General features: G+C 50.4%; 1 protein-coding gene across 1 annotated transcript in view; it reads left to right on the top strand.

Moving 5' to 3' along the window:
• The window catches only part of ZNF618 (zinc finger protein 618), a 143,682-nt gene that overhangs the window by 75,504 nt on the left and 40,372 nt on the right, over window positions 1-27,806 (top strand). Inside the window, exons 3-6 of the mRNA XM_066563000.1 lie at window positions 5,829-6,085; window positions 10,583-10,678; window positions 13,690-13,767; window positions 20,462-20,500. Coding sequence (XP_066419097.1) covers window positions 5,829-6,085; window positions 10,583-10,678; window positions 13,690-13,767; window positions 20,462-20,500 — 470 coding nt within the window. The remainder of the gene's footprint in view (window positions 1-5,828; window positions 6,086-10,582; window positions 10,679-13,689; window positions 13,768-20,461; window positions 20,501-27,806) is intronic.

The raw sequence follows: 27,806 nt of genomic DNA, 5'->3' as shown, positions 1-27,806 counted from the left end.
GAGGATGCTTCTCCAGATCAGAAACAGCGAACTGCAAGCGCGAGTTCCTTGTGGCTGCAGCAGCTGACGGGCCCCGTTTGCTTTCAGTCATTGCTGTTCTGCTCATCACAGCCAGGGAGACCCTGCAGGGACCAGAACAGCCCCACGCTGCAGCCTTCACCCCTTCTCCCCCCTTCTGCCACAGGAGATCAGCTGGAAGGGGCTGCTGGATCTGTGGGTGGTGTCACTGTGCAGAGGGGACTGGTGTCAGCACCCAGCCTTTCCTTTCTGTGCTTCCCTCGGGAGGAGCTCCTGGCACTGCCCTCCTGGCATTGCCCTCCTGGCACTGCCCTCGTGTTGCTCCCTGCATTGATGCTGGTGAGGCTTCACACCCAGAGCTGTTCTGGCCCATGTTGTGCTGCATCATCGAGCTCTGCTAAAGCCTGAGGCCTTCACGAGCTGCCACAGTGTAGGGCCAAGGAAGCTGTACCCAAGTGGGTCCAGGAACCCACTTTTACCCCTGCCTTTCCAGTTCCTCATGCTGAGGCTTCATTAAGGCCTTCTGAAATCTCTCCTGCCTTCACACACTTGTGTCTGACATGAAAGTGGCCGTAACGTCATCGGAAGATGAAAGTCTGATGATCAAAGCAGGCAGCAATGTTGAAATGAGCATTGTGAGATGGCAGAGCTGGTATTACAGTAATTGGCTGTGTGGCCTACTTAGTGAGAGCAGTGATACATGCAAGTGCAATGTCTGTTTGCCTCTTTCATGTTGGAAATCACAGAGTCTGTTCTGGGAAGTGGAACAGGACCTCACCTGTAGGAGCAACCAGGCATGGAGTGAGCACTGGGATCCCAAGGCTTCTGCCTCCTCTCCTCACCATGGAAGAGCCTCTTGGATTGCCAGGGCCCACAGCTCAATAAAAACAGGGCATGGAACAGTGAAGGAGGTTGGTATTTCCCAGGAAGGGGCAAAGCCATGGAGAAGAAGTTAGATCCCCCCTGTGGAAGGAGGTGGGGTTTAAGCCAACTCTGCCTGGGCACTCTGCTCCTCTGTGGCCTGATGGCTCTGAGCAGTTTTTGTGCTGTTTGGAGAACAGGAATGTCCTCTTCCCAGGGAACAGCAGCCCATGGATGTTTGAATGCAGGTTGGACCTGCAGAGGGAGGTGCAGCTGACCCCTGGAAGGCCACACTGAACACTAAACCTGCATTGTTTCCTGCAGAAGGGTGGTGGCATGAGGCTGGGGACCTCAGAGCCACCAGGAGAGGGTGGCCTGGGGACCCAGCAGTGGGAGGTGACTCTGGCAGGTTCTCCCTTGGCTCCAGTGCGCTGCTGTCTCCACCAAGTGGAGGCTCTGGCCATCACTGGTCCCAGTGTGGCCCCAGCAGTGCCCTGCAGGGATCTGGCAGCTGGGACAGGTCTCTGTGTGGGGACAGGGACGTGGGCACTGCCCAGGTCACACTGGGGAGTCCTTCTGCCCCCAGCCCCCTGACACAGGACTGACACTGAACTTACCTGACACCCTGAAGGCCTTGAGTCCTTTTCTCTCTGTGCCCTCACCCAAACCTGTGAGACCTGCTTGGAGCCTTGGGAGCTGCAGAACTGAAAATTCACTCCTGGTGTTGCTCATCCCCTTTCTGAGCCTTCCCAGCAGTTGTGCCTCAGCTCCAGAAGAGCTGCCATGGGTCAGGAGTGGCAGAACCAGGCCTGGCCACAGTGGTGCTGAGCCTGATGTCTTCCCTCCCCCAGGCAGGATGTTCCCTGTCCCTCCCTGTGTCTCTTGGGGAATTTCTGGAGAACAAGCATGTTCCAGATCTCTTGCTGCTTTATCCTCATCTCCAAGTGGAGGTTCTTTGTGCTGCTCAGTATCAGGGGAGGTAAGAATTCAGTACAACACTGAGCAAGTGCAGCATCATGGGCTTGCAAGGGCTGATGGGAATGAAATGAAGTGTGAAGCTTCCCTGGGTGACCTGCCCTGGCTCAGTGCATGTGTGGGTTGATGCTGTGTGTGGTGGAGGCTGTGATGATTCCTGTCTTCCAAGGGAAACCAGTTCTGCTGGGGCTATGCACGTCCCCCTTTCCACCCTGTCTGAAGCTTTCCAGTGTCAGTGGCTTCCTTTTCCTTCCTGCTTTGCTGTGGGATCTTGGTACTCTTTCCCCAGCCTAACCAGGAGGCTTCAGACTCAACCTGCTGTGCCATGAGGATCATTCCTTGAGCCCAGCTCTCCCCTGGACCCTTGGGAACATTTATATCCCATTCAGCAACTGAGCTGACTGGTCCTGGTTCTGCTCTAGCCACAGAAGCACAACCTGGATTTCACAGGGACCACAAGAAAGTGATGCTTGCTAGTCCTGGGAGAGCTGGATTCCACCACTGCTGCCTCCTCCTCCTCTGCAAAGCTGTGCAGCCCCAGCTAAGGCACCAAGTGGCTTTTGGAGAGCTCAGCCCTGCTCCCAGGAGTGTCAGTGCTGCTGTTTTTATGGTTTCACTTGTGTTTGAGGGGAACAGCAGGCTCCTCTCATGGTTTGTGAGCCATGGAATCATGTAGAAGAAAGTTGCTGAAGTATTTGGGGCTGTGTCCTTCTGCACATCAGGTACCTGCTCAGAGTTAGAACATATGGGGCAATGAATTACTGTCAGTTCATATTTGCAGGGTTATGTCCCACCCAGGAGCAGACATTCCAGCTGGGAAGTTCCTTTCTTGGCAGAGCTGGATCCACAAAGTCAGCGGGCATGAGGGGAAAAGGTTCTGAGGGTCCATTGGTCTGGTCTGATAATTTATCTATTCCTCAGCTCCAGACCAAGTGTGGCCAGTGCACGTCTGTACTGAGCCCAGGGACTGGGGCCAGCCAGACACACAGCTCTGGCTTTGAAAACTCAAAGGGATCTGTTCTCCCTGAGCACATCCTTTGGAAATGGCTGTTCCAGTGGAACACCATCTCTGCTAATGTTTTGTGCCTCATTTCAGCTGGTTCCAGCTTCCAGCAATGAGCTTGCACTCAACTCTTCCCTGCCAAGACAAGACAGTATTTTCTCCCCATGAAGATGATGATACACTGCAATCAAATCATCTTCTAGTCTTCCCTTTGGTGTGAGGAGCAGACTGGAGCAATTTGGTCTCACAGAGTCATAAAGTGTCATTTCCCAGTCTTGAACCATTTCAGTGCTGCATTTTGGAACCTCTTCAGCTTTTCTGATCACCTCTGAAACCCGAAGCTGCTCACTGTGTCTGCAGCACATTGGGAGTGGCTTCACCACAGCTTCAGACAGGGAGAAAATTATCTCCTCCTTCCATCTCAGGCACCTGAACCAAAAATTTGGTCATTCCTTCATCTCAGAACATGGCTCTCTGTGGTTGCAGTACCACGTGGGTGCATCCACAGTCCTGGACTTGTCTGACTGTGCTGCAGCCACTGGTCTTGGGCAGAGCCAGCTGTGGAGAGAGGGATCCACTGGTGGAGTGTCCTGTTCACAGCTTTGCTCTCCACCCCTCCATGGCTCCACCCATAATTTTTAGCTACAGTGGTGTTTAATTTAATTCCAGAGCATGAATAAATCTGTCCCACATCAACCATTCCAGGAGTCCTGTGGAAATGCCTCTCTATTCAGGAGCAATGCACATGGAGAACAGCTTTGCCTTGCAGCATGGGGCCTGTTGCTGATTTGGTTTGTGTTTGAATGTGACCCTTGCAAAGCTGGCATCATCAGAAAGTCATTGTATTCTTGCCCCTTTTATAATCTCCTCAGAAGGCTCTAGCCTCAGTCTCACTGGTATCAGCTTCTAATCCCAGATCACTTGGCTCATGGCTGGATTTTCCTGTTGCTTTGCCCAGGACTGGCTGGTCCCTGGCTGTGCCATGGATAACTGAGCTCTCACTGCCTCTCCCACCTCCAGCCTCCCAGGGAACTGCCCTGGCTGCCTTTGATCTTCCTCCACAGCCCTCGCTGAGGAAGGAAACATTTTCCTATCTACCTTACTGTTGCCTTTATCAGTGTTTTGCATTTCACACCCTCTGGGTTTGATTGATCTGCAATCAATCCCACTCTTTGCTGATCCCTGAGTATTCTGTGCTCGCTGCCTTCCCTTGGAAGGGTGCTGAGCCATGCCCTGGTGGCTGAGATGGATGGGCCTGTGGCACACCCAATAATATTACCATAAAGCCTGTCTGGTTCTCAACCACATCTTCTCTGTCTCAATCCATCTTTCTCACTTGTAAGAGCCCTGTATGATTTTGGGAGCATGGCAGGGGGGAGTATGTGTGAGAAGGCAGGAAATGAGTGGGAAGGCAGGTCAAGGCTAATTCTCTCTGTTTGGGGCTATTAATTGTACATTTCATTCATAATGAGAATGAAGGGATGAATAATAAAATCTCTGGCAATAGGATGTGCCTGACCCAGTTTGAAATAGTGACTCCATGTCTGTGTGGGAGGTTGGGCAGTAATTACTGGAGGATTGTTCTCTCTGTTCCTCTGCTCCCCTCATCCCTGTCCTCCCAGGAGCTCCACACTTTCACCTCCAGTTGCACCATCCTGGTTCCTCTGTGAGCTCCATAACCTGTGTCAGAAACCACTGCAGTTGTTGGTTCTCTAACATTGTAATTCATATTGTCATCCTGACAAACTTTATGATGTTCCAAGCAATGGGATTTTTTTCTTTGTCACTCTTGCACAATCTAACGATCATCCATAAGTTCAGCCTATTTTTCATTTTGTTACTTCTGCCTAAAAAATTTTCAAATACCTTTGGCTGTTCCCAATGTTTACATGACTCTAAATATGTCACAGTGGTTTCTGTTTCTGGGTAGTCTGAGCCATTATATATTTAGTTCTGATTTCTGCACAAACTGAACCAGCAATTATTTTATCTTTGTATTGCATGGTGGAGTGTATTAATAACCAGTATAAAAAATTGGGGGTCCATAATGAGTGCTGCTAAAGGAGCTCCACTGGCTTATTCCCACATCCTTGTCTGGTGGGCTCACATCCCCTTTGCCTTTTGCCACCACAGCACCTGTTGATGTTGTTTTACAGCTTTGAGGTGTCCAGTTTCCTTTTCTTAAAGGGTTTTGAATATTTGTTTAGGTTGTTTTCTCCCAGAATTCCCAGCTCTTCTTTCCCAGATGAAAACACATGCTATTTAACCTGGTCTGAGCACAGTGGAGCCCCTCTGCCTTTCCTCCTCTATTAGGCTCTCCCTGTCATCCCAAACAGTTGTATCTGTCCATAACGTGGTAGTCTCCCTAAATATCCTCATCCTCCAGATGATCCCCTTTGATCAGCCCTGTGTATGTTCAGTAAAGCCTCTGAATACCAGAGGATGTCAGGTTGCTTGAAGGGATAAAAGAGAGGATGCGATGGAGGGTGGAGATTGCTCCAAATTAAAAATGTCAGGGAATCATAGACTCGTTTAGGTTGGAAAAGATCTTGAAGATCATCAAGTCAAACTGAATTCAGCAGTGCCAGGTCCACCAGTGACCCATGTCCCCAAGTGCCACAGGAGATTATGGCTTTGTGTGTATGGACTAGTGTTGGCAAAACACCTGCAGGCAGAAGTGCTGGAGCTGTGCCTGTGGCCTGCTGGCAACCAGGGCAAGTTCTGTGCTCTTCTTTAGGGATCCAGTGTGTTTATGAGCACTACTGTTGTTTGTGATGATTAAGGTTATTTTCATTATTTAGCTCTTTTGTCCAGTTAAATTTTAATTACTTATCATGTATGGCAGACATACATTAATATACTTCTTTTAAATATCCTGCATAAACCAGAGTACCTTGAATTAGGTCCTGGTGATGACAAAAAGAGCACTTGGCATTGAGGATTCACATTGTCTCCTCTCTTTCCCCCTCAGGGAGTGTTTGAAGAGGAGCCCACAGAGCCCCAAAGCCGAGGGCTCCGACTCGGTGACATCTCAGTCCTCCCCCAGTGAAGAGGCTGGAATGATGACTGAGGTGAAAGTGAAGACAGAGGTACCAGATGACTACATTGAGGAGGTGATCTGGCAGGATGACACCAAAGATTCCAAGAAGAACATCAAGGACGGGCCGGGGGATGTGCCTGCGGAGATCTGCGTGGTCATCGGCGGCGTGCGCAACCAGCAGACGCTCGGTGAGGCACGGGCCACCATTCCCTCAGGGGCTCTGGGGACAGGGGGAGGCTCTGGACAGCTGTGCCTGGACACTCAGCTCTGCTGGAGGGCCCAGAGCCAGGGTGAACATCAGTCTTGGGGTCCTGGGTCAGGATTCTTGACCTTCTGTGTCTTTTTGCATCTGGTAGCCCCTAAAGGCTCAGCCAAGATCTGAAAGAAAAAGCTCCTTGTCTTCTTTTGGCATGTTCAGGGACTTGCCCATCAGTCACCTGCAGCACCTGGTGAGCCCAGGGCTGGGGGTGTTTTGACACAGATGAGGAACTTGGAAAGGAAAGCCTGAGAACCTGACGACATGTTTTGAGGAAAGTTGCTCTGAGGAATGTGGATGCTTTCCGTAAATGAGTTTGAGCTCAAGAGCAAGTTTTACAGGTTGCTGTTTGTTTGTTTTCCTGATCACTTCTCAGTTGTGGGAATACTTTTGACTCTGGGCTGGCTGTGGTGTGCCCTGTTCAAAACAGTGCTTCCTGTCCCTACCCCACCTCCTGCTGTGATGAGAAGAAGCTTTTTCTTTTTTCTGTGAACATCAAACTGTCCTCTCCTCCTGCTCCAGGGAAGGGGCTTCCTGTGGGAACCTGGCAAGGCACCGCTCTTGCACTGTCTCTGTTGTCCCTGGCCTGGAGCAGGTCCCTGCAGTGTCTCTGAGATCCAAAGACACTTGCTAATAAAAAGAAGGAAGAGCAATTGGACCAGGTTTCCTTTAAGGGACTCAGGAGAAAGCTGATTTGAGCTGCCCGGCATTGCACTTGGGGTTTTGTTTGTCCTGCAGGAGGAGAGAAAAGAGGAATTGATGTTGGTTTTTCTCCTGGGTTTTGTTGATCATTATCCATACTGCTGGAAAGAAACCCAGGAGATGTCCTTAGCTGGTGATTGTCTCAGAAGCATCGTTGTCCTTCCTGTCCTCCTTTTCCACCACAGGACAGCCACTAAGGACACCAGGGCAGGAGGTCAGTGCTGTCTGTGCAGGTCTAGGGAAAGCCTAAAAAGTCCAAAACTATTTCTGACATAAAGATTTTACAATTTGGAAGAAATACTCTGTGTATTTTCAGAGTTTTTGTGCCTCTGCAACTCTTGATCCTTACATGGGCAAAGCTTGATCCCTGCTGCCCTGGGAGGGAGAGGTGGAGCTATGACTGATGGGCAGCAATGGGAGCTTCTCCTCCAGCCACGGCCACCAGCCCTTGGTGAAAGCATCTGCAGCTTGGGTGTTTGTCCCACAGGACCCTCTTCTCCCCACAGCTCCTGGCTGGGCAGCAGCAGCTGCTCTGCAGTCGGTGTCCCCTGGCAATGCTGGTTTCCAGCTCAGCTTGGCTGTGTGGCTGTGCAGTGGGGAGGGGGCTTTTGCTCTTGGCTGACTTGGGTGGACTGGAGGGGAAACCAGTGAGGAGCTGCTGAGGGCACTGGGATTGTTCAGCTGCAGCAGAGCAGACTGAGGGCAGAGCTCAGCAGGGATTGCAGCTCCTTGCAAGGGACAGCTCTGGGACAGGGACAGGAGCCAGGGCACGGCTGGGGCTGGGCCAGGGCAGCTCAGGCTGAGCTCAGGGCAAGGTTCTTCCCCCAGAGGGTGCTGGCACTGCCCAGGCTCCCCAGGGAATGGGCACGGCCCCGAGGCTGCCAGAGCTCCAGGAGCCTTTGGGCAGCGCTGCCAGGGATGCCCAGGCTGGGGCTGCTGGGGGGGCTGGGCAGGGACAGGGGCTGGGCTGGGCTGGGCTGGGCTGGGGGATCCTTGGGGTTCCTTCAGTTCAGGCTGTTCCATGTTTCTGTGATTCTGTCTTGTCCCTGTGGAGAGCGTTGGGGACAGACTGGTGTGAAGGGACACTCAAAATGTATGGACACTGTGGGGAGAGGGACAGATTCACTGACCAGTCACAAGTGGTGGTTGAAAGCCATATGAACTGGAGAGTTTCTGTCTGGAAGGGCATTTTCTAGTGGAACACAGATTGTATTGGTCATTGTAAAGCCTGGGCTTCTTTAAAGGCAGTTTGGTCTGGAGGTGATGGGGTTGGTGCCAATTCCTTTGTGAACAGAGCCCTGGAAGTGCCCCTGTCTGCCATTCACATGACCCTCGTTTTTGGGGAGGTGGCTCTGAGTACCTCCTGTCTGGCCATTGGGTCCTGTGCTGTGTGCACAGCCCGTGGTGCCCAGCTCCTTGTGTTTGCTGAGCTCTGTCCCCCATGGGAATCACACACAGGCACTGTGCCCATCTCTGCACACACCAGGGTACCTCACACCAGGAATGTGCCCCGTGTGCCACTGCTGCACTGGCCATTCCAGCTGTTCCCCTGGCCATTCCAGCTGTTCCCCTGGCCATTCCAGCTCTTCACTGGCCACTCCAGCTCTTCACTGGCCATTCCAGCTGCTCCCCTGGCCATTCCAGCTGCTCCATTGGCCATTCCAGCTGCTCCACTGGCCATTCCAGCTGTTCCCCTGGCCATTCCAGCTCTTCACTGGCCATTCCAGCTGCTCCCTGGCCATTCCAGCTGCTCCCCTGGCCATTCCAGCTCTTCACTGGCCATTCCAGCTCTTCACTGGCCATTCCAGCTGCTCCCCTGGCCATTCCAGCTCTTCACTGGCCACTCCAGCTCTTCACTGGCCATTCCAGCTGCTCCCCTGGCCATTCCAGCTCTTCACTGGCCATTCCAGCTGCTCCACTGGCCATTCCAGCTCTTCACTGGCCATTCCAGCTCTTCACTGGCCATTCCAGCTGCTGCACTGGCCATTCCAGCTGCTGCACTGGAGCAGCCCAGAATTGTGACCTGCTGATGCTGCTGGTGCCTCCTGCCTCTGAAACAAAGGCTTTGTGACTGTGCTGCTGCTCCCAGCACTTCCAGGAGCTTTCCTTGCCCTGGGAGCTGGGAGCCCTGGATCTGAATCCCCTCCTCCATGCAGACAGAGGAGGCTTTGGTAGGATTTTATTCACCTTCATTGGGGCAGCTGAGACTGGAGGTGTTGAAAATGGTTGTTTTAATAGCAAATCCTGATGAAGTGGTGACTCAGGAGTGAATGAACCCCTCTCCTCTGTGTGGAATTGCCAACCCCCAGCCTGTCTCCCTTCAGGGCGTGCTGGGGACAGTTGGTTAAACAGGGGATGTGCCTGAGTTGGGACCATGGTGCTGAAGGGCACACGTGGCTCCAAGTGACAGTTTTCCTGCAGGGCTCAGCTTTGGGATGTGGCTGAAATGCACATTACAAGATTTACGTCTCTTTTCTGAGTCACACATCTGCTCTATTTATATTTTAGTTGTTACTTGGAGCAATTTATAAAAGGGATTCCCAGCTCAGTTGCTGCTACTCCCTTGCAGTGTTTACATCAAACCAGGCCTTGTGTTTTTAGCCTTCTGTTTGCCCCAGCTCCTGTCTCTCCTGGCACTCCAGACTCTGCCTCCATCCGTGTGGAGCATCCCAAACCCCGTGGGGGCTGGAAGGGGCTGCACTGGGTGGGATGGTTTGGGACAGTGGCCACAGTCCCCAGCCAAAGAGCTGTTGGTGGGTTTGGACTATTTTCCTTTCAGCTGCTTTTCCACAGAAGTCTTTCAGTCCTGTGGGGTCCCTGTCTGGCATCCCAAGCAGAGGAAGCCAATGGAGATGTTGGCTCTCAGCTGGCTCCTGTCAGCTGCAGCTGCTGTGGATCCCCTGCTCCCCCCTGCACCCCCCGGCCCCCCACAGTACCCCAGGTGTCCCAGCGCTGGGGTGGGGGCTCCTGCCCTGCATAGCTCAGGGGTGCCACATTTCCTGTTCTTTTCTTCTTTCTTCTGGCAAGATTCACATGCTGACCTCAGGCCAGGGGCACTTGAAGAGCCACAGCACATGGATACTTCTCAGGGCAGGGAAGTCAGGGCAGACAGGCACAGAAGTCCCATGGAGCTGTCTGGAGAGGAGAGGAAAAGCAAAGGGCACTTGTGTTGCAACTGGGGAGCAAGAGGGGGAGACTGTTTATCAGATGTGGATCATTTCCTCCTGTTGGGAATAGCATCAGATCAGTATTCGTGTCCTGGAAGACTGAGTTATCTGTGAGCTGATCAGGAGAAGTTTGATACAAGACTCCTTAAGCTCTCAATCTGCTCTCCCAATCTGGTGCTTTACAAGGAACATTTTGGAGAGGACTTTTCCAGTAATGCATTAAACTAGAAATGTTTCTGAGACAGAGTGAAGAGAGAATTCTTCTGCTCTGAGCCTCTCTGTCCACCTCCCATGCACACATTGGGTTCATGCCATGGTGCTGATATTTCACTTGCTGAGCTGCTCAGCATATGAAATTCAAGAGCACTTTAGATTCTCTCTGGTGAGGTAAAATAGTACTGCAGAAGCCTTAAGAAATTCTGTGAGACCTCTGACATCTTGTCAGGAAGCCACAGGGACAGATGGGTCTTGGAAATTTTTAATAGGCTTCAGCCATCATTATTCCTTGGAAATGCATCCACTTTAAGGGCTTTTTTCTGATTTCTTTTTGCACAATTTAGATGGAAAAGCAGTGGAACGTGACTCTTCCGTTGGATATACACGAAATCGATATTCAGGGACCTGGATTTTTGACCATGCATTGAGATACACGTCCGGTATGTGATGGAAGGGTGTGAAAGTCTAACCAGGGCTCAGGGAGCAAAGGAAGCTCTGGAAGCAATGGGTGCATCGCCCAGATTCCAGCTGCAAGGCTCAGGAAAAGCCTGGCCCAATTGAGTGCACCAACTAACCCCAAACCTGCCCCACCTCCCCTCCTGCTGCCACCAGCTGGGACCTGCATGACACACCCTGAGTGACAAGGACCTCACTGCTGGTGTCCAAGGCCACCTGGGCATGTTCTCTGCAAGGCCTTAAGGCACAGTGATGTCCTTCTTCCTCCTCTTAACCTTTCCTCCCCTCTAACAACACATTTTTTGTGGCAAGTCACCCCTCCTTTCTCTAACATAAGGGCCTGTGGTGAGCTGAGCACACAGCTGTGGCTGCTGAGCTGTGTCTCTGCCTCAGGTCTGTAACACACCTCCCTCACACCCTCCCCAAGTCCCTGTGCTCCTGGGCCACTGCTCTACCACCTGTGGGCAGAGGGTGAGTGCAGGTTCCCCCTCAAAGTTGACTCCAACCTTCCCTGGGTTCCACTTGAGACCTGCCAGTTCCAGGACACCTGCACAAAAGCCCTGGACTGGCACACATGGTCCCTCAGCTCCTTCCTCAGCTCCTGCCCCTGGTGTCCAGCACAGCCCCTGCACGAGGGCTGCAGCACCTGCTGGGGTTCACAGTGCAGAGGGAAGGCACTGCACAGTTACCTGCACAGCTGGGCTTCTTGGAGAACTGCACAGTGCATTTATGTGCCATAGACTGTCTCCAGAGGAAGTAGGAAATACAATAAAAAGGGGGCAGAAAATGCAGCCTAGAGCCCCTCACTGTGTTTGACCTGTGTGCACCAACTCACAGAATCACAGAATGCTTTGGGCTGGAAGGAACCTGCCATGGCCTCCCATGGGACACCTCCCACTGTCCCAGGCTGCTCCCAGCCCTGCCCAGCCTGGCCTTGGGCACTGCCAGGGATCCAGGGGCAGCCCCAGCTGCTCTGGGCACCCTGTGCCAGGGCCTGCCCACCCTGCCAGGGAACAATTCCTAATTCCCAATATCCCATCCAGCCCTGCCCTCTGGCAGTGGGAAGCCATTCCCTGTGTCCTGTCCCTCCATCCCTTGTCCCCAGTCCCTCTCCAGCTCTCCTGGAGCCCCCTCAGGCCCTGGCAGGAGCTCTGAGAGCTCCAGCCCTGTGATTTACTCAGTGGCCTCCTCTGGAGCCATTCCAACTCTTCCCAGGGCTCCATGTGCAGCCAACACTGTGGGGATGTGGGTGGGCATCAGTCACATCCTGCTGTTGGTTCAGCTGAACCTCAGCTGTGCTCAGGGCTCCTGTTTGCACGGCCCAGGGCATGGTGAGTGCTCTCATCTGCTGCTTTGGGGCTCCAGCTCCAAGAGTTTTCATAAGAGCATAGTGGAGGTTGGTGGTGAAAAGAATCAGTCCTTGAGCACGGGAGTGAGTGAGGGCTGGCAGACGCTGCTGACAGCCTGGGTTTCACAGGCAGCCTGTGTGGAGTGACCACAGGTGGTGACTGTCCCACCGTCTATATAAAATACATATCTATATAAAATACAGTCAGCTATGATAATAAAAAGGCTCTGGAGCAGATCAGATACAGCCAAGTGCCTGTGCTATCAGAATATGGGAGCATTTTTTCAGCTGGGTACTCTGGTGTATCGGACTGTGGCGAGTGGCCTCTTTCAGCATCAGTGACAAAGGAGCCTCCCCAGCTCAGGACACAGCCCCAGGTGGTGCTATCAGTGATGGGCAGGGAGTTCAGGGCTCTGACACTCTCAGGGGGGTGTTTTCTTCCCAAGTTGTAAGAATGGGACATGGGAAGGGGAAAAAGGACCATGGGCATAGTGTGTTCAGACTGCAGCCTGGGTTTGTTCCTGGCTAGAGCTCACTTTGAGTAGCTCCAGGTGAGTATTGCTGTGAAATGCATTTGGGAATGTTTATCTGGGTGTGTGTCAATGGTTTTGTTCTTGTTTGTGGCTCCTCCCTGAGTTTTGCTGTTTGGCATGGTCAGGAAAAGATTGTTTCAAGGTTGTGTGAGGAAAGGTGCATGGACATGAAATTCTGCATTCATACCAAATTAATTCACTCCTTTTTTTCTCCCACCTCCTCTTCAGTCAAGTGATGCTCTCACCCTCTCCAAAGAGCACCAAGGGGATCCCAGTTCCACAGCTCTGATGGACAGTTAAGAAATGCAGTGCATTCTGCAAATAAGAGCCTGGAAAGTGAATTTATAGACTGTGCAGCAAAGTCAAGTAGGAAAAAAAGAGATTGAATCAACTCAAGTAACAAATCTAAGGAAATTTCTGTCTGCCTGTTCAATAACAAAAGAGTCTAAATTCGTGGCATAACTGCATCATTACAAATGGTTCTCCCAGCTCTTTTCCTCTGGTTTCATTTCAAATGACTGTTTGCAGATGTGTGTTTTCTGGAATTAGAGACACAAATTGAGAAGAGGGACTACTGTGGTCATGTGCTTTTCCTTAAAAAGGGCAAAAGTTCTATTTGTATCTATTTGGTTTCCTCTGGGTGGATATTTACCAAATCTCTGTGGGTTTCTTGGGAAATTTGTACATTGTGCATTTCTTGAGAAATTTTGAAAACTCCAGGCCTCAAGATAACATATTGCCTTCTTTTTTCAGTTGAAAAGGATTTTTTCCCAGCTACTAGGAACTTACTGAAAAGTAATTCAAGGTTATTTCTGTCCATAGGAAACATTAGTCATTATTATAAAATTATAAGTCAGGCTATTTTGAGAGTGGCCCTTTCACGTTAGCAAAGTTAAAAAGATACACTGAAAATGTAAGTTTGGAATCTTAAATAAGGCTGACAGACAGAATAAGGTCTGGGATAGTGATTTCCTGCATTTATCTCCATGAACCGTCCAAAAATTACTTTGCTGTCAAGTGCACCCTTTTGCTTGCAGTTTATGGACCAGTGTGCAGGGAGGCTGTTTTCCCTGATCTCTCGTGGTGATGTGTGCTTCTCTCTCTTGTTTTTCAGGGTCTTACGAGTGTGGAATATGTGGGAAGAAGTACAAGTATTACAACTGTTTCCAGACCCATGTGCGAGCACACAGAGGTATCTCAGTCCTGCTGCAATCTCGGGAATTCTGGGATAATGCAGATCCAGGGGATGTTCAGGCTGGAGCTCAGGGCAAGGCTCTTCCCCCAGAGGGTGCTGGCACTGCCCAGGCTCCCCAGGGAATGGGCACGGCCCCGAGGCTGCCAGAGCTCCAGGAGCCTTTGGGCAGCGCTGCCAGGGATGCCCAGGCTGGGGCTGCTGGGGGGTCTGGGCAGGGACAGGGGTTGGACACCTGGATGATCCTGGAGGGTCCCCTCCAGGATATTCTGTGATTTTAGGTCTATTTTCAAGAAGGTCTTGAAGGTTGCTCTGCTGCTTCCCTGGTCACCAGTAATTCTCTGGGCTGTCCCTCTGAGAGGGGCCCAGTGATAAACATGGGGGATGTCTCAGCTTTGTGGTTCTTAACTCCAGCAATATTTCTCCCCAGGTCAGGAGCAGCTCCCTTGTTCAGGGCAGTATTTCCTGCCCAGGGCTGTTGAGGGCATCCCTGTGTGCAGGGGGAGCTCAGATCACAGAGTTTTGCTTGGCAGGTCCCCGTGCCAGCAGTGTGGTGGCATCTCCCTGAGGTGCTCTGCACTCCTGCCCAGCTGGGAGTTCCATCCACCCCTGAGAAGTCAGCCTGGGAGGATATAAATCAGATATGGGCATTGTGACTGCTGTATTTTTATGTTCAAATCAAAATGCTCCTTGAGCTGCCCCTGTGCCCCTGCTGTCAGCTGAGGTCACTTCCCAAGTGCACTGTGTGCCTGAAAGGTCTCGTGCTTGGTCAGGAGTGGCTTGATCTGGTTTTTCTGTAAGACTGAGCAATCCAATGTTGCTTAATTGCAGAAATGTGAAAGTTTGAGGTGGTTTATTCAATCAAAGTGTAGTTTGCAGGATTTGGAGCTCTGAAATACCAGAACAGCAGGGACTGCAAACCAGCTCCTCCTGAGCCTTTCTCTGGGTTTGTCTCCTGTCCCTGAGGTGAGCACTGGAGTCACTGTGCCAGGCTGGCAGCAGCATCTGCTTTAGCTCCTCAGGTGTAACCAGTGGTTGAAAATCCAGGAATAATGAAGGCTAATATCAGGTTTTAAATGCTCAAACTCTCAAAAGTCAGCACATGCACAGCTGAGAAGTGTTCATCCTTAACTGCTCAGAGTTTGTCAGAGTCTCATAACACATCCTTAGTTGCATGGTTGCATATTCCTTGTGTGCTGTTTAATGTCACAGATCTGCTTCTCTACTTCTGAATTGTTTTTCCATGCTGGTATTTCTTTTCTAAATACCAACAAAATTCTTTAAAGTCCTTTAAATGTAGCTTCAAGTAGCTTCACTCTGCGGCTTAAGGAAAAAAATCCTAAAATAACAGGGATATGCTTCACCATTACATCACAGCATTGCAACAATTTTGCAATAATAATTGTAGTATTTAAACGTGGGACAAGGATTGCTTTTATTTTACTTCTCTTCCCCAAGCACCATGGGATCTTTAATTCAGCTGGAATTTTAGGAGCTCTGTTAGTAGGATGTCACCTCCTAGTGTGTGATCTAATTAATTTGTATTCATTTATATTTTGATAATAAAATTAAGCAATATATTAAATTATATGGATGCATCAACATAGACCTGTACATTTGATATCCATAGTTTTGACATGAACTCAGTGGAGACATGACTTTACCTTTTGCTTCCGAGGTCTTTGTCATGTGTAGTTGCAGAAGATGAAAATTTTCAAAATTCTGAATGTGGAAATTAATCATTAGTTCTCACATCAGTGATGGAGAAGCAGAATTTATATCTGTGATACATACTTAGAAAGTGTTGGTTTATGTTACTGTAAGTGGATTCATGTAGTAGTTACATTTAAAGTGCATTCAAATTGCTTTAAGACAATAAAAATACAAATGAGTTATTTATTCATCTACACTCTTCAGCAAGAAATGAAACTGCAAACATGATGCAGCTCTGGCAGCGGGATTCTCCCAGGGAGCTGAGGTACTGGGCAGAGTGTGCCTGGCTGCAGAGGAATAACCTGCAGTGAAAGGTTAAGGACGGGTAGGAGAAAAGAAGGAAGGATTTTTTTGGAGGGAAGCCCTGTGTGGTATTATCCAGTGTGAGTTGTTCAAGGACCGGACCAGGAATGGTGCTGGGATGGCAGAAGACTGCAGGAGTGAAGGGGATTTTTGTGAAAGATGCTTTTATTGCCCCAAGGCTTCACAGAGGAGAAGGGGCTGGTGCTGCCCCAGGGGACAAACAGGATAACATGGTGGGATGGCTGCACTGAGGGTGTAACCCTGCACGTTGCTGTTCTCCAGTGATCTCCAGTCTGTGTCTCAGATCCAGTGCCAGGGCAGTGGCAGCCAGCTCTCCCAGGGCTGCTTTCCTCGAAGCACTGCAATGTGAGCTCCCTTGGCCCAGTCCATGCAGTTCTCAGCTGCCAGAGACTCCGGTCCTGAATCTTTCAGTCGTTTCTTTCTGGCTGGGCAGAAAGGGGGGAGCCGGGCTGCAGTGGCAGAACCTGGATTCCCTTTTGGCAGGATGGTGCCAGCCATGGTTTTCCCAAGGGCTGGCCACCCATCAGTCACATAACATCTGCCTTTCCCAAAGCTGGACTGATCCTGGAAGACACCCCAGCTCAGCATCAGAGGAGCTAGAACAAACTGAGGCTCCTTTCTTCTCTTTAGGTTTTTTGCCCATTCCAGCAGCAAGAGCAAGAGCTGCTGTTTGTGATTTGCTGAAGGATATACCCCATCCCAGGCCTCTGCTCTCTGCTTGTCTGTGTGGCTCCTGTGTCACTAACGGGCCCTGGGATGGTGCTGCAGGTGACAGAGCAGGAGACAGAAAAGGCTCAGGCCAAGAGAGAGCAGAGAAACTGGTGTTGATCTGCTTTGGACCTCTGTGGCAGAACAAAACGTTTGTGTCATCAGCCTGTCTGTCACCACTCAGTGACACAAAATGCAAGGTTTGGGGGCCTCTAGTTGTCCTTGCTTTGATCTGGGTTATTTCTGTGCTGGTTTTTGTGTCAGGGCCCACCTGAGCCTTACAGCAGGGGGAAGGTCTGTCACCCTCTCTGCTCGTGCAGTCAATCTGTCCTTATCCACTACTTGTTTTGCCCTTTGCAGAACTTGCTGTCTTCTCATCCTTTGAGCTGTTCAGTTCCACATGAAGAGTTTCGCCCTGGCAACATCACATTTTTCTTTGCAATGAGCATTTTTTTGAGAAATTTTCTGGATTTTTTTATAGCTGCACCTGCCTCCACTCCAGCTCTCTGTAGCAGACAAGCTGCGTTGGAGGTGACCCGTGTTCTTGAGGCTGATTTCTTTTCTTGTCTGCCTTCAGGAGCAGGGGAGTTTATGTTATAAAACAGGGCATTTTCTTTGTTTATTGAGCCTTCCCTGTGGTGCTGAGCATTGGCTGGAGAATTTCAGGCAGCGACTGCTCTGGCAGTTTGCAGAAGGGCTGAGGCAGCTCTGCTTCAGGACGTGCTGCCTTGCAGGAACAAGTTCCCATTCTGCTTTCCCCCGAAAGCCAAGATCCAGGCACGGAAATCCCTGTCTAAGGGTTCTGCAAAGAACCAGAAACGTAGGTAAGAAATTGCCCTGCTATGTTTCATCGAGGAACAAAGGAAAAGGTTGTGTTCCTTCCCCTTTGCCTCCCCAAAACTCACAAATAAAATAAAGAAGAAACCCAACAAAAAAGTTATGTTGTGGAGCTGAAAGGCTCCTTTGTGAGCTGCTCTGCAGCCCTGCAGGATCCCGGCTCCTTCTCCTGCTGGAGTTCAGCTGGAGCGGAGGGGCTGCGCGTTCCCGGTGCCGATGGAAGGCTCTGTCCCAAATGTTACTGCTTCGCCTACACGCAACCCAGGGCTTAAAAATGTTTTGCTTATGGTGCTTTTATTTTAGCTGTGTGGGGTTTTTCAGGTCATTAAAAGGTTTGGATTGCCTTCAGGAGTTAGTCAGCTAGAAAGTTCTGCTTTGTACAGTTGGGTCGTGTTTAAGCAACATGAGCAGCAAAGCATCTGCATGTTTTGAGTCAGGAAAATTATTTCACTTTTAGATAACTCCAAAAAAAAAAAAAAGGCTGAAATTGCTTTATTAGACTTTCAAACAGCAAATTTATAAACCTCTGGGCTGAGGCCAAGCAAGGGAGATTTGTACCCAAAGGAGAATTCTTCCAAAAGCAGAGAAAGAAAATAGCAAGGCTCGAGTTTAACCCTCGCAGGATATATCGCCTCTAACCCAAGAATTGGTGGAAGTTCTCTGTTTCCAGATAAGCTTTTCTGGGCTGACTGATGATTTTGCTCAAGTTGTTTTTCATTATTATTTATTTACATTATAAGTTGTTGCATTGCCTCCCTCCAAGCCCCTCAGCTCTCCGTGTCCTCCCCACAGGGCTGTGCCAGCTGAGGGCTGAGCTGCCCTCACCAGAACAGATCCTGGATGCTCTGAGCGGGGCTGGATTCTTCAGGCCAAGTTTTGAGTTTCACCAGCTAAAAACTTCTCAAAGCTTTTCAAGTTTCAGATTAATGTTTTCCAAGAATGGGTTCTGCTCAATTCAAAAAATATGAAAAGGAAGATGACTCATTCAAATGGTGAATATGGAAAAATGCTTTTTTCCAAAGTGCACATTTTTTGGAGTCTGAGTTAAAGTGGTTCTGTCACTGAAAGGATTTTGAGGTAAGGAGTAGAAAACTAGTAGAGGAATAACCATCCCTGAGGAGAGATGGTGTTTCTGAGCCAAGGAAAGTTGAGGTTCATTTGTTTATTTGTTACTGAGAATATCAGATTATTTTGGGGAGGTTTTTTGCCCTCTGCCCTGCATTTCAAGATCCATTTTCCCGTGCACATTTCCCAGTCTGCAGCAGATACTCAAATGAGATGCAGAAAGCTTCTTGGGACAGAGGAGTTAACTGGCCCATTTTCCAGCTTCCCTGCCCACCTCCCTGTTGTTACTGACTTTTGCAACTTTCTCAGAAATTTGTCTTTTGTTTCACAACTGGAATTACTTGGTCTGACCTCAAAGGTGATATAGAGTGGGCTGTAAGGGGATTTTTAGTTGGTAATTTTTAAATTCATGAATACTTTAGTCTATCTATGACTAAGAGTAACAACATTTCTTGACACAGTTCAGAAATGGCTGTTCCTCAAATTTTGTGTGTTGCCTGATTCTTGTTAAATTTGACTAAAGTACTTTTTAAAGCTATTTAAATAGTACATATCTTTTATGATTTGTTCATGCTATTGCTTGTGAACACCAGGACAGCATTTTGCATAAATCTATTGTGCCATCGCTGCTTTTCCTTGAATGATGGGTGAGAATTCAAACAAGTAGCAGCTGTGGAAAAATCCTGGGCTTTGCTGTCGAGGTTCTGCACTATCACTGAGGGTTTCTGATCTGGCCCCTGAGTTTATGAAGTTGTGCCAAATTAATACCGTTGCCTAGAAGAATGATCTAATCAGGCAGGTTAATCAAGTAGAAATGTACAAATTCACAAACTCACAATAGTTTGGTTTTATTATTTTTAAGAAATAAGGTAAATAAATGCAAACCGTGCTCATTACTTAAGGTTGAAAATTTTAAATTCAAAAACGCTGTGCCATTCTTCAGCTGTGGTTTCCAGTGCAGTGCAAGCATCATTCCAACAGACATATGGAATATTTTGCAAGGCAGTTACATTATTAGATAATGTGACATACAGTGTATATAATTTAGGATGAATATGAAACACTTCAAACTGGCTTAGAAATCCTAATTGTTTATGATACTTGACTTGTAACTTTGGGGTTTGTTTTCCAGCTCACAGCTTTGCCTGTTGCATTCATTTAGGGCTTGAACATGATCTCTGCTATGTGCTTCTTGCAGTCCCACACACGACAGTGGAGGGAGCTTTCTCTCCCTTCTTTTCCCATCTGCCTTCAGCAATAGAATCTTCAGGATAGAATCACCCTGGGGGAATTCTTGTGGCCCATCTCTCATGGAGGCTTTGCCATCACTGCCTGTGGAGGGAGGCATGGTGGTGGAGCCGGCTGTGCCAAATCCCACGGGAGCAGAGCCGGCTGCACTGTCCGCCTTTCGCTTTCCTGGTTCACAGCACTTGCCTGTTAAAAAATCGTGTCCAGAGGAGGCCATGGAGCTGCTCCAGGGCTGGAGCCAGGCTGGGAGAGCTGGGGGTGCTCACCTGGAGAGGAGAAGCTCCAGGGAGAGCTCAGAGCCCCTTGTAGGGCCAGAAGGGGCCCCAGGAGAGCTGGAGAGGGACTGGGGACAAGGGACGGAGGGACAGGACACAGGGAATGGCTCCCACTGCCAGAGGGCAGGGATGGATGGGATATTGGGAATTAGGAATTGTTCCCTGTGAGCTGGGGAACAGGGTGCCCAGAGCAGCTGTGGCTGCCCCTGGATCCCTGGAAGTGTCCAAGGGCAGGCTGGACATTGGGGCTTGGAGCAGCCTGGGACAGTGGAAGGTGTCCCTGCCCATGGCAGGGGGTGGAACGAGATGGGCTTTAATGTCCCTTCCAGCCCAGACCATTATATGACCACGAGCCCTTGTTGGCCATGTCTGCCCTCGCAGTCCCGGTGAGCCCCTCAGGGCCCGCTCCGTCCCGTGAGGGGCCGGGCAGAGCGGCGGAGAGGAGAGCGAGGGAGCGAGCGGGGCGGCGGTGGGGGCCGGGCAGCGCGGCCGGCGGATCTAAGCGCTGCTTTTTCTCTTTGCAGACACCGAAGCTGCCTCAGGGGAAGGAGCCTCACAAGGCAGTAAGTACAGCGGGGCGCGAGGGGCCGGATGTGCCGGGCCGGGCCGGGCCGGGCGGCGGTCCCGCTCCCGAGGGCCCCGCGGGGCCGGGGCTGCGGCGGGGCCGTACCGCAGGCGGCCGGCAGGGGGCGGCCCCGCCGCGGAGATGGCGGCGGCGGGGCAGAGCGGGCGGGCACGGCGGGGCTGCCGACACCGCTCGGGGTCTCTCACGGCACGGCGGGGCCGCTCCTCACGGCCTGGGGGTCTGTCAGGCACGGGTGCGCCCCTCACGGCCCAGCAGCTCAGACGTTGTCACTGTCCCGCCCGCGACGGGGGCGCGGTGCCCCGGGAGCTGCCCGGTGAGCGCTGTGAGGGGACCATGAGCGGAGCTCCCCCTGCCTCCTTTGCCGGGGAGGGACAGGGCACCGCCAGCCTCTAGCGGCGTCCAGCCCGGTGTGGTTTTTAAACCCTAAACCTGCAGTTTGGGGTGTGTGCCCCAGCCCCGGGGAGGGAGAGCCAGGGCCGGCACAGGGCTGAGAGAGGGCCGGGGCAGAGGTGGCACCAGAGGGAGCTGGGGACGCGCTCATGGCCGCTGTGAGGGGTGGGGGGAAGGTGGAGCCGGGCAGTTCCCGGTGATAAAACTGAGAGATAGTGGGCATGAAGTGGAGAGAAGAGAGGTTGAGGCTGTTTGGGTAAAGTCCCAAGTAACCAGGACTGAGCTTGGAGCAGACTCAGCTTTGAGCAGGAGGTCAGACCAGAGATCTCCCGAGGCCTCTGCCCACCTGGGTTTTGCTATGTGTTAGGTGAGAGCCATGATTCCCACTGGAAAGGTAAGTTTCCAACACTGGTGGTTGCAGACAGCAGCTTGGAAGCACCAAACTTACCCTGGGTGGGTATAGAAATGTTAGATAAATAGTAAAGAAAAATAACAAGTACAACCAGACTACCTTTTCTGAACTCTTTCTTCACTGTGTTCTGTGATAGGTGAACAATTGGCATTAGCATAGGGGGTCTTGGCTTTCTGTCTGCAAAAGGAAGCAGGACTGACTTCACTGCAGGTGGGGAATGGAGATCCTCAGCCCTGAGCTGAAACATCTCAGTAGCAAGCAGCCATCCCACATCAGTGTGTACACACAGTGTAGTGCTCACAGGGGAGGCTGGGCTCTGCAGCTGAGCCTTTCCCTTGACTGAGTCCAGCTCTGTGCATGGAAACTCCTTCCCAGGCTCCTGTCACCTCCTTTGGTGTCTCTCTTGCAGTCATTGCTCAGCTGTCTGTTGGTGTTTTACTTACTTTGAGGCTTTCCAGGCTCATCTCCTGGCTCCCTTGCTCTGAATTTTGCTGGCAGGCATGGCTATGTTCTGGGCTAGGCTGTGTGCATCCTGGGCTTGCTGTTTGAGTATTGGGTACTTTTGACAGAGCTTGGGAACCACCTTGTGCAAAGAGAGATTTGGGTTTTTTCTGTAAGTCAGCTTCTCCTCTTCCCACCTGTTGTGGGAACTTTTTTGGCTGGAAAAGATAGGGCAGAGTGAGGCATGAAGAGAGAAAAAGACATGAGGGCTCACACCTTTGCTGTGTGGGCAGACTCGATGTTATTGGAGCTATAGAAGGATTTCTGTGGATGTAAATGCCTCTTCTGTGGTGTCTGGGTCCTGGAGAGAGGGGGAGAAGGGAACATCATGGGCTGAAGTCTGGGAGAGAAAAGCAAGAAACAGCTGCTCCCTGCACCTGGCTCCCAAGGAGATGCTGTGGTGGCACTGGAGATGGAGCAGTAGGAGGGGCAGGAAATGCTTCCATCTTTGTGCAGGGTCCAGCCCCATCCCCTGGGCAGGAATTACTTTTTACCTGCCGCACTCATATCCCAAAATAGCCTCGTCTAGCTGAAAGAGATGGAGGCAAAACCAAGCCAGCAGAATTGGGAGCTGGTGAATGGTGGGGTAGGGAAAGGGGAAGAAGGATCTACCATGGCCATGCCCTACTGGAGGGACAGCCTGGACATGTCCCCTGTCCTCCAGAGTGGATGTGAGGCTGCTGGGCCAGTGCTGCTGTGCCTAAGTGCACATGGTTGTAATTTCCTGACAGAGCCATCTTCCTCTTCCCTCCTTGTGCTGCAGTGAAACAACTCAGCTCTCTTCTTTTCTCCCTGCGCCTTCCCCTCCGAGGCTGGGTTAAATCCCTGGCCTACCCTCAATGCTTCTGCATGTCTCTTCTCATTTTTCTACTCAATGGCTCTCTTGTTTCCTTGTCAGTTTGCTCCTCATTATATTTTAGGAATTTCTTATTTATCTTTCCTTTCCTGCTATTTTTGCTTTGCCCGCTGCTGCACTGTTTCTCTGTGACCCAGTCTGGCTGTTTACACCCTCTCTCTTACAGATGTCTTCATTGTTCCAATCTTCCTCTGCTATTTCTATCCCTTTGGGAACCTCTATATTGATGGGCTCTCCAGGCATGGTTTGCTGCCCTCTCCTAAAATTTCTCAGTATTTAAGGGATACAGGAAGGTGTTGTTTTCTCTCCTGTGCTTCTCTGTGGGGCATGGATTACATCCATCCTGAACCTGTGAGTGAGGAGTCCCTTGCTCAGCAGTGAGGCCCTGGATTAGTTCACATAATAACTACATTATACAACATTACAACACATTGGTGATGTGTGTTCACATCACAAACTGCAGGGCTGGAAAAGCTGATCAGATTTTCTCCATGGTCACTTGCTGGAGCCAGCTGTTACTCACAGCCACCAGCGGTCACCCAAGAGGTGTTGGTGAAGGCAGCCTTGTGTGCCAGGTGACATCTCAGCTGCTGCCTGTGCAGAGCACCTGGCTGTGGTTCAGTTCCTGTGCTGTGCCCCCTGGGCTGCCCTGGAGCAGCCAGCTCTGTGCTGGGAAGCAAAGTCTGGGTGTGTGAGTGAGCCTGGGCTGCGGGAGGACCAGGGACTGACAGGGGGGTGAGGCTGTGCTGGAATGTGCCCTTGCCTTCAGCTCTCAGAAGAGGGGTTGTGATCAGAGGGGCTCCTGGGGAGGGCCCTTCCTGGCCTTTTTTCTTCCTGGGAGGAAGGGAGCTGTGGGGCCAGCTGGGACTCAGCTGAGAGCTGTTGTTTGTTCGCTGCCTGCCTAAAGAGGAGACAGTGGTGTTTAGACTCTCCAGCTGGGAAAGCACTTTGAAGACCCACTTGAGGAAAAACTGTTGCATTTAGTTGGTTATTTTGAGTCTTTGGGGTTTATAGTCAATAGATGGTGTCTCTGGGACTCCCTTTATTTTTTTGGATGCATTCTTGAAGAGCCACAGCTCTGTGGTGGTGAGGAGGGGATGTGCTCACAGGGACACTGCTGCATGGCTTTGGGAGCTCCTTTTTGAGCCTTGGCTCATGGTCCAAGACCACACTTCCCACAAGAGAGAGAAGAAAACAATGCAACCCACAGTGCTAATGTGTTAAAGAGACTTGTCTGACTGCTACCAACTTTAACTGGCAGGGACAAGGAAGAGAAGAGGGTGATTTTGAAAAAAATTGTCAATTTAATATTTTTTCCTAGACAGGTGTGGCTAGTTTGACACCTGGTCACTGACTGTTCCCATAAAAGGGTCTGGAAGTCTTTTCTGAGATGCTCACATGCCTATGTGGTTTGCTCCAGACTCTGGGAAGTCCTCAGGGAAGGTGTTTGGGCTGGGTCTGTGCTCTCATTCTCCATGGGAATTCCAGTCATGTTTAGGGGAGTTACAAACTGGCACAAACAGTCTCCCTCCTGCTGCTCACATTCCATAGGACATTCTTGGCACCAGGACAGGTCCTGAATAAACCCAGGGGCAGGAGTGGGGCCAGGGCCATGTGGGGGCAGGGACAGGGCTGAGGCAGGGGCTCCTCTCACCTGATCAGGTGTTTGCACTGTGCCAGGCTGTGGGGTGGGTGTGTTCAGTGGATGGTGCCCAGTGGGTTGTGTTCAGTGACATGTCCCAGGCTGGGGACACAGCTACAGAATCACAGAATCACAGAAGGCAGGGCTGGAGGGGATCTTGGGAATTAGGAATTGTTCCCTGGCAGGGTGGGCAGGCCCTGGCACAGGGTGCCCAGAGCAGCTGGGGCTGCCCCTGGATCCCTGGCTGTGCCCAAGGCCAGGCTGGGCAGGGCTGGGAGCAGCCTGGGACAGTGGGAGGTGTCCCTGCCATGGCAGGGGGTGGAACAAGGTGATCTTTAGAGTCCCTTCCAACCCTAACCCAGGTGGGACTCTGATTCTGTGGCTGGAAGATTCAGCCTGTTGGAGTGTGGTACCATCCTTTTCTGTAGGAAAGAGGAGCTTACATGCAGGAGCATCTTCAGAGTAATCATAACTGGCTTTAATCATAACTGGCTTGCAGAGCTTGAAGGGGAACTGAGTTTTAGGATTGTCTGTGAAGTTCACCTGAGTGTGTGTAGGCACTGGAGCTTTGCTCTGACTGCTCACTGCTGCTCTTTCTTACAGTGCTCTCCCTCTTCAGACCAGCCCAGGGCAGAACTCAGGTTGCTCTGGCAAATGTTACTATGACACTTGCCTCATTTCACCTCAGCAAAGGGCTTTCAATACCAAAATACCAAATGTTAACAGATACAGCAGGTGGTGCTCCCAGTCCATGGTAGTTCTAAGCCCTTTGCCTGGCTGAGTCTGGGGTCACTGCCCAGAGGAGTTTGGAATTCTGTAGGCAGGCAGGAAACAGAAGGACAGAAGGAGAGTGACTTGCCAGAGGCAACAAATGGGTGAGTGTCAATGGAATAAAGTGCAGGTCCCTGGGCTTGCAGCCCAGTTAGTGCTGGGCACAACGCTTGGATTGCAGTTCTGTGCCCTGGGAAAGAAACAGAAAATGCACAGGGAAGTGGGCAGGGAAGGATTGCTAAAAGCTGAAGGTATCTCAAAATACAGCTGATATATTAACTTCAAGTATGTCTGGTTAGTGGTCTGCAGCTTCATGAGTGCTCTTCTTCCAGGGGAGAATTCCAGAGTCTCGGGGAGCAGTGCTGATTGATATTCTAGGGGAGAGTCCTGCCATTCCTGGGTTCTTTAAATAAAGCACTGCTGAAAGTGGGAAGAATCAGGATGTGCTTTCGGGAGCCTTGATCTCCAGCGTGTCAGTCAGGCTGGCTGTACCAGGACAGCTTGCTGACAGTGGGGGTTGAGTGTGATTTTCCCTGGTGACACCTTTTCTGAGGACCATCAGAAGCAAGCTGCAGTTTAAGCAGGCTGTGCTCCCAGGCTGTACTCTGACACCATCTGGGGGATGGGCAGGAAAACAGGGTGGAAAAAGAGCTCCACTACAAGCCAGTTCTACTGCTCTGCTTGCTTCCATGCCTGGGCTGCTGCAGTTCTTCCTATGGCAATTCAGGCTGGAATACCACTCATGGTGGTTTGCTGGTAGATCCCAGCCCTTCTGTCTCCATTTCCTGCTCCTGTGTACCTGCAGTTCTGTTCAAGAGGCACAGCTGGGTTTTGTGCTGTTCCTCAAAAGCAGATCCCAGTGCTGAGCCTGGCAGCAGGTTAATCCTGCACAGCTCTCCAGTGACCTCCCCATTTTGGGACATGCTTCAGAGCCCAGCCCACAGATCCTGTCTGTAAGCCCAGAGCATCCCTGACAGCCTCCTTCTCTTGTGCCTGAAATCCTGGCATAAACAGGAGCAGCTGTCAGAGACCATTAATGCTCACTGAGACCAGCCCCACAGACTGGAAACTCCTGGGCCACATCCTACAAAATCCCAACTGATCCCAAATAACACAACCTGATTTTTCTTTGTGTCTCTTGGTTTTTCTGTTGTGTTGAGCCCCTTTTCCTTGCTTGGCAGTCATTTTTGAAAATCACAAATACCATCTCACAGGTGAGGATACATCTGGGTGTTTCAGACCACCCTCAGGCTGCAGAAGAAGCAAAATGTGGCCATTGGAATTTGTCACACAGTGTCACCACACAGCCTGATGAGCAGCTCAGGAGCAAATCCTGAGGAAGGCAGGGATGCACAGCACCTGCTACAGTGTCACAGGGTTGAGAAGAACTGCTTTTAAGGATAAATAGGGTGGCAAGAGGTGCTAAGTGATCTTCAGAAAAAGTACTTTTGAGAATTTGGTAATATATATATATTTAATATAAATACATCCTGAATTTACTTTCTTCTTCCCCATTTGTAGCTGTTCATACTTATTGTGTGTACCTGGGTGCTGGGCTAAGACAGAACAGTTGGTGGGAGGGGGTCACTAATGTTCTGTTTGCAGGCAACAAACAGAACATTTTCCTTTCCAGTTTCTCAGCCAGATGCCCTCAAACTCACCACGTGGGCACAGATGTACATCCATGTTCATCTGTGTTTCCACTGCAGTTACAGTGAGGAAGAAAAAGGAAGTGGCATTATTTTTTTTTTCCAAGATGGAATACAGAGTAAATATTTCAGAACCCCATAAATAAAAAAGATTGATCTGATCTTTTAAAAACATATTTCCCTTTGGGGGCTCTGACTAAGTGTGAGAAAGTTCAGCCTGAGAAGAAATTCATTTGGAAAAGCAGTGAAAGGTTAGAAGCAGGGATGTGGGCTGGAATATGCCTTGCAAATGTTAACTGTGGAGGCACAGTGCTAACGCCTTGCATGTGCAAAAACATTTGGAGGGCTGTGAATTTAAACCATGAAATTAATATAGTCAAAGTTAAGGTTTTCTTGCCCACACCTTACTCATACAGGATATGGTGTTTGTAAAGTTCTGACAGGGATGGGAAGATCCGGAGGTGGTTTGCTGGTGTTAATTTATGGTTGAGGAAGAACCTTTAGCATCTCTGCTTCTTGATTAATTTGCAACATAAATGTTTCCTTAAAGTAAATGTAACTTTTGATTTCTTTTACTTTTCTGGGGGGTAGGAGAGCAAAGCCCAGGAAGTTGCTTTGTTGTGCTCACTGACACTTCCCCAATGAAAAGTAAGATACAGTGAGTGCTGTATGTGTGCACACCCACGTGCAGCCACCATGGTGACCTGTGAATCATTTACAACTGCCTGATTGATTTTCCCAATGCTCTTATTTAATAATTCTCCTGCTCCTTGGGGAGAACTGTAAAAATGGATTTTATTTTCCTAATGTGTTTGCATTTTAAGTAGGCAAAGTCTCTTTAGATTCCCATTTGCCAAACAAGATCTGCACATGTAAGTGACCAATGGGCTGAGACCAAGGATGATAAATTTCAGTGGAGGAGGAAGAATTAAGAAAATAATAAGAAACTTAGTTCAGGAATTTGCTGTGTGGACAAATTTTGAGTTTAAAACCCAAGGCTGGAGGTAGTTATCCCAAGATAGGAGGATGGTCAGGCTGGAGCTCAGGCCAAGGCTCTTCCCC

Source organism: Molothrus aeneus, chromosome 19, assembly GCF_037042795.1.
Source record: "Molothrus aeneus isolate 106 chromosome 19, BPBGC_Maene_1.0, whole genome shotgun sequence".
NCBI lineage: Eukaryota > Metazoa > Chordata > Aves > Passeriformes > Icteridae > Molothrus > Molothrus aeneus.
The sequence above is the reverse complement of the archived record's forward strand: the minus strand, read 5'-3'. Positions and strand labels throughout refer to the sequence as shown.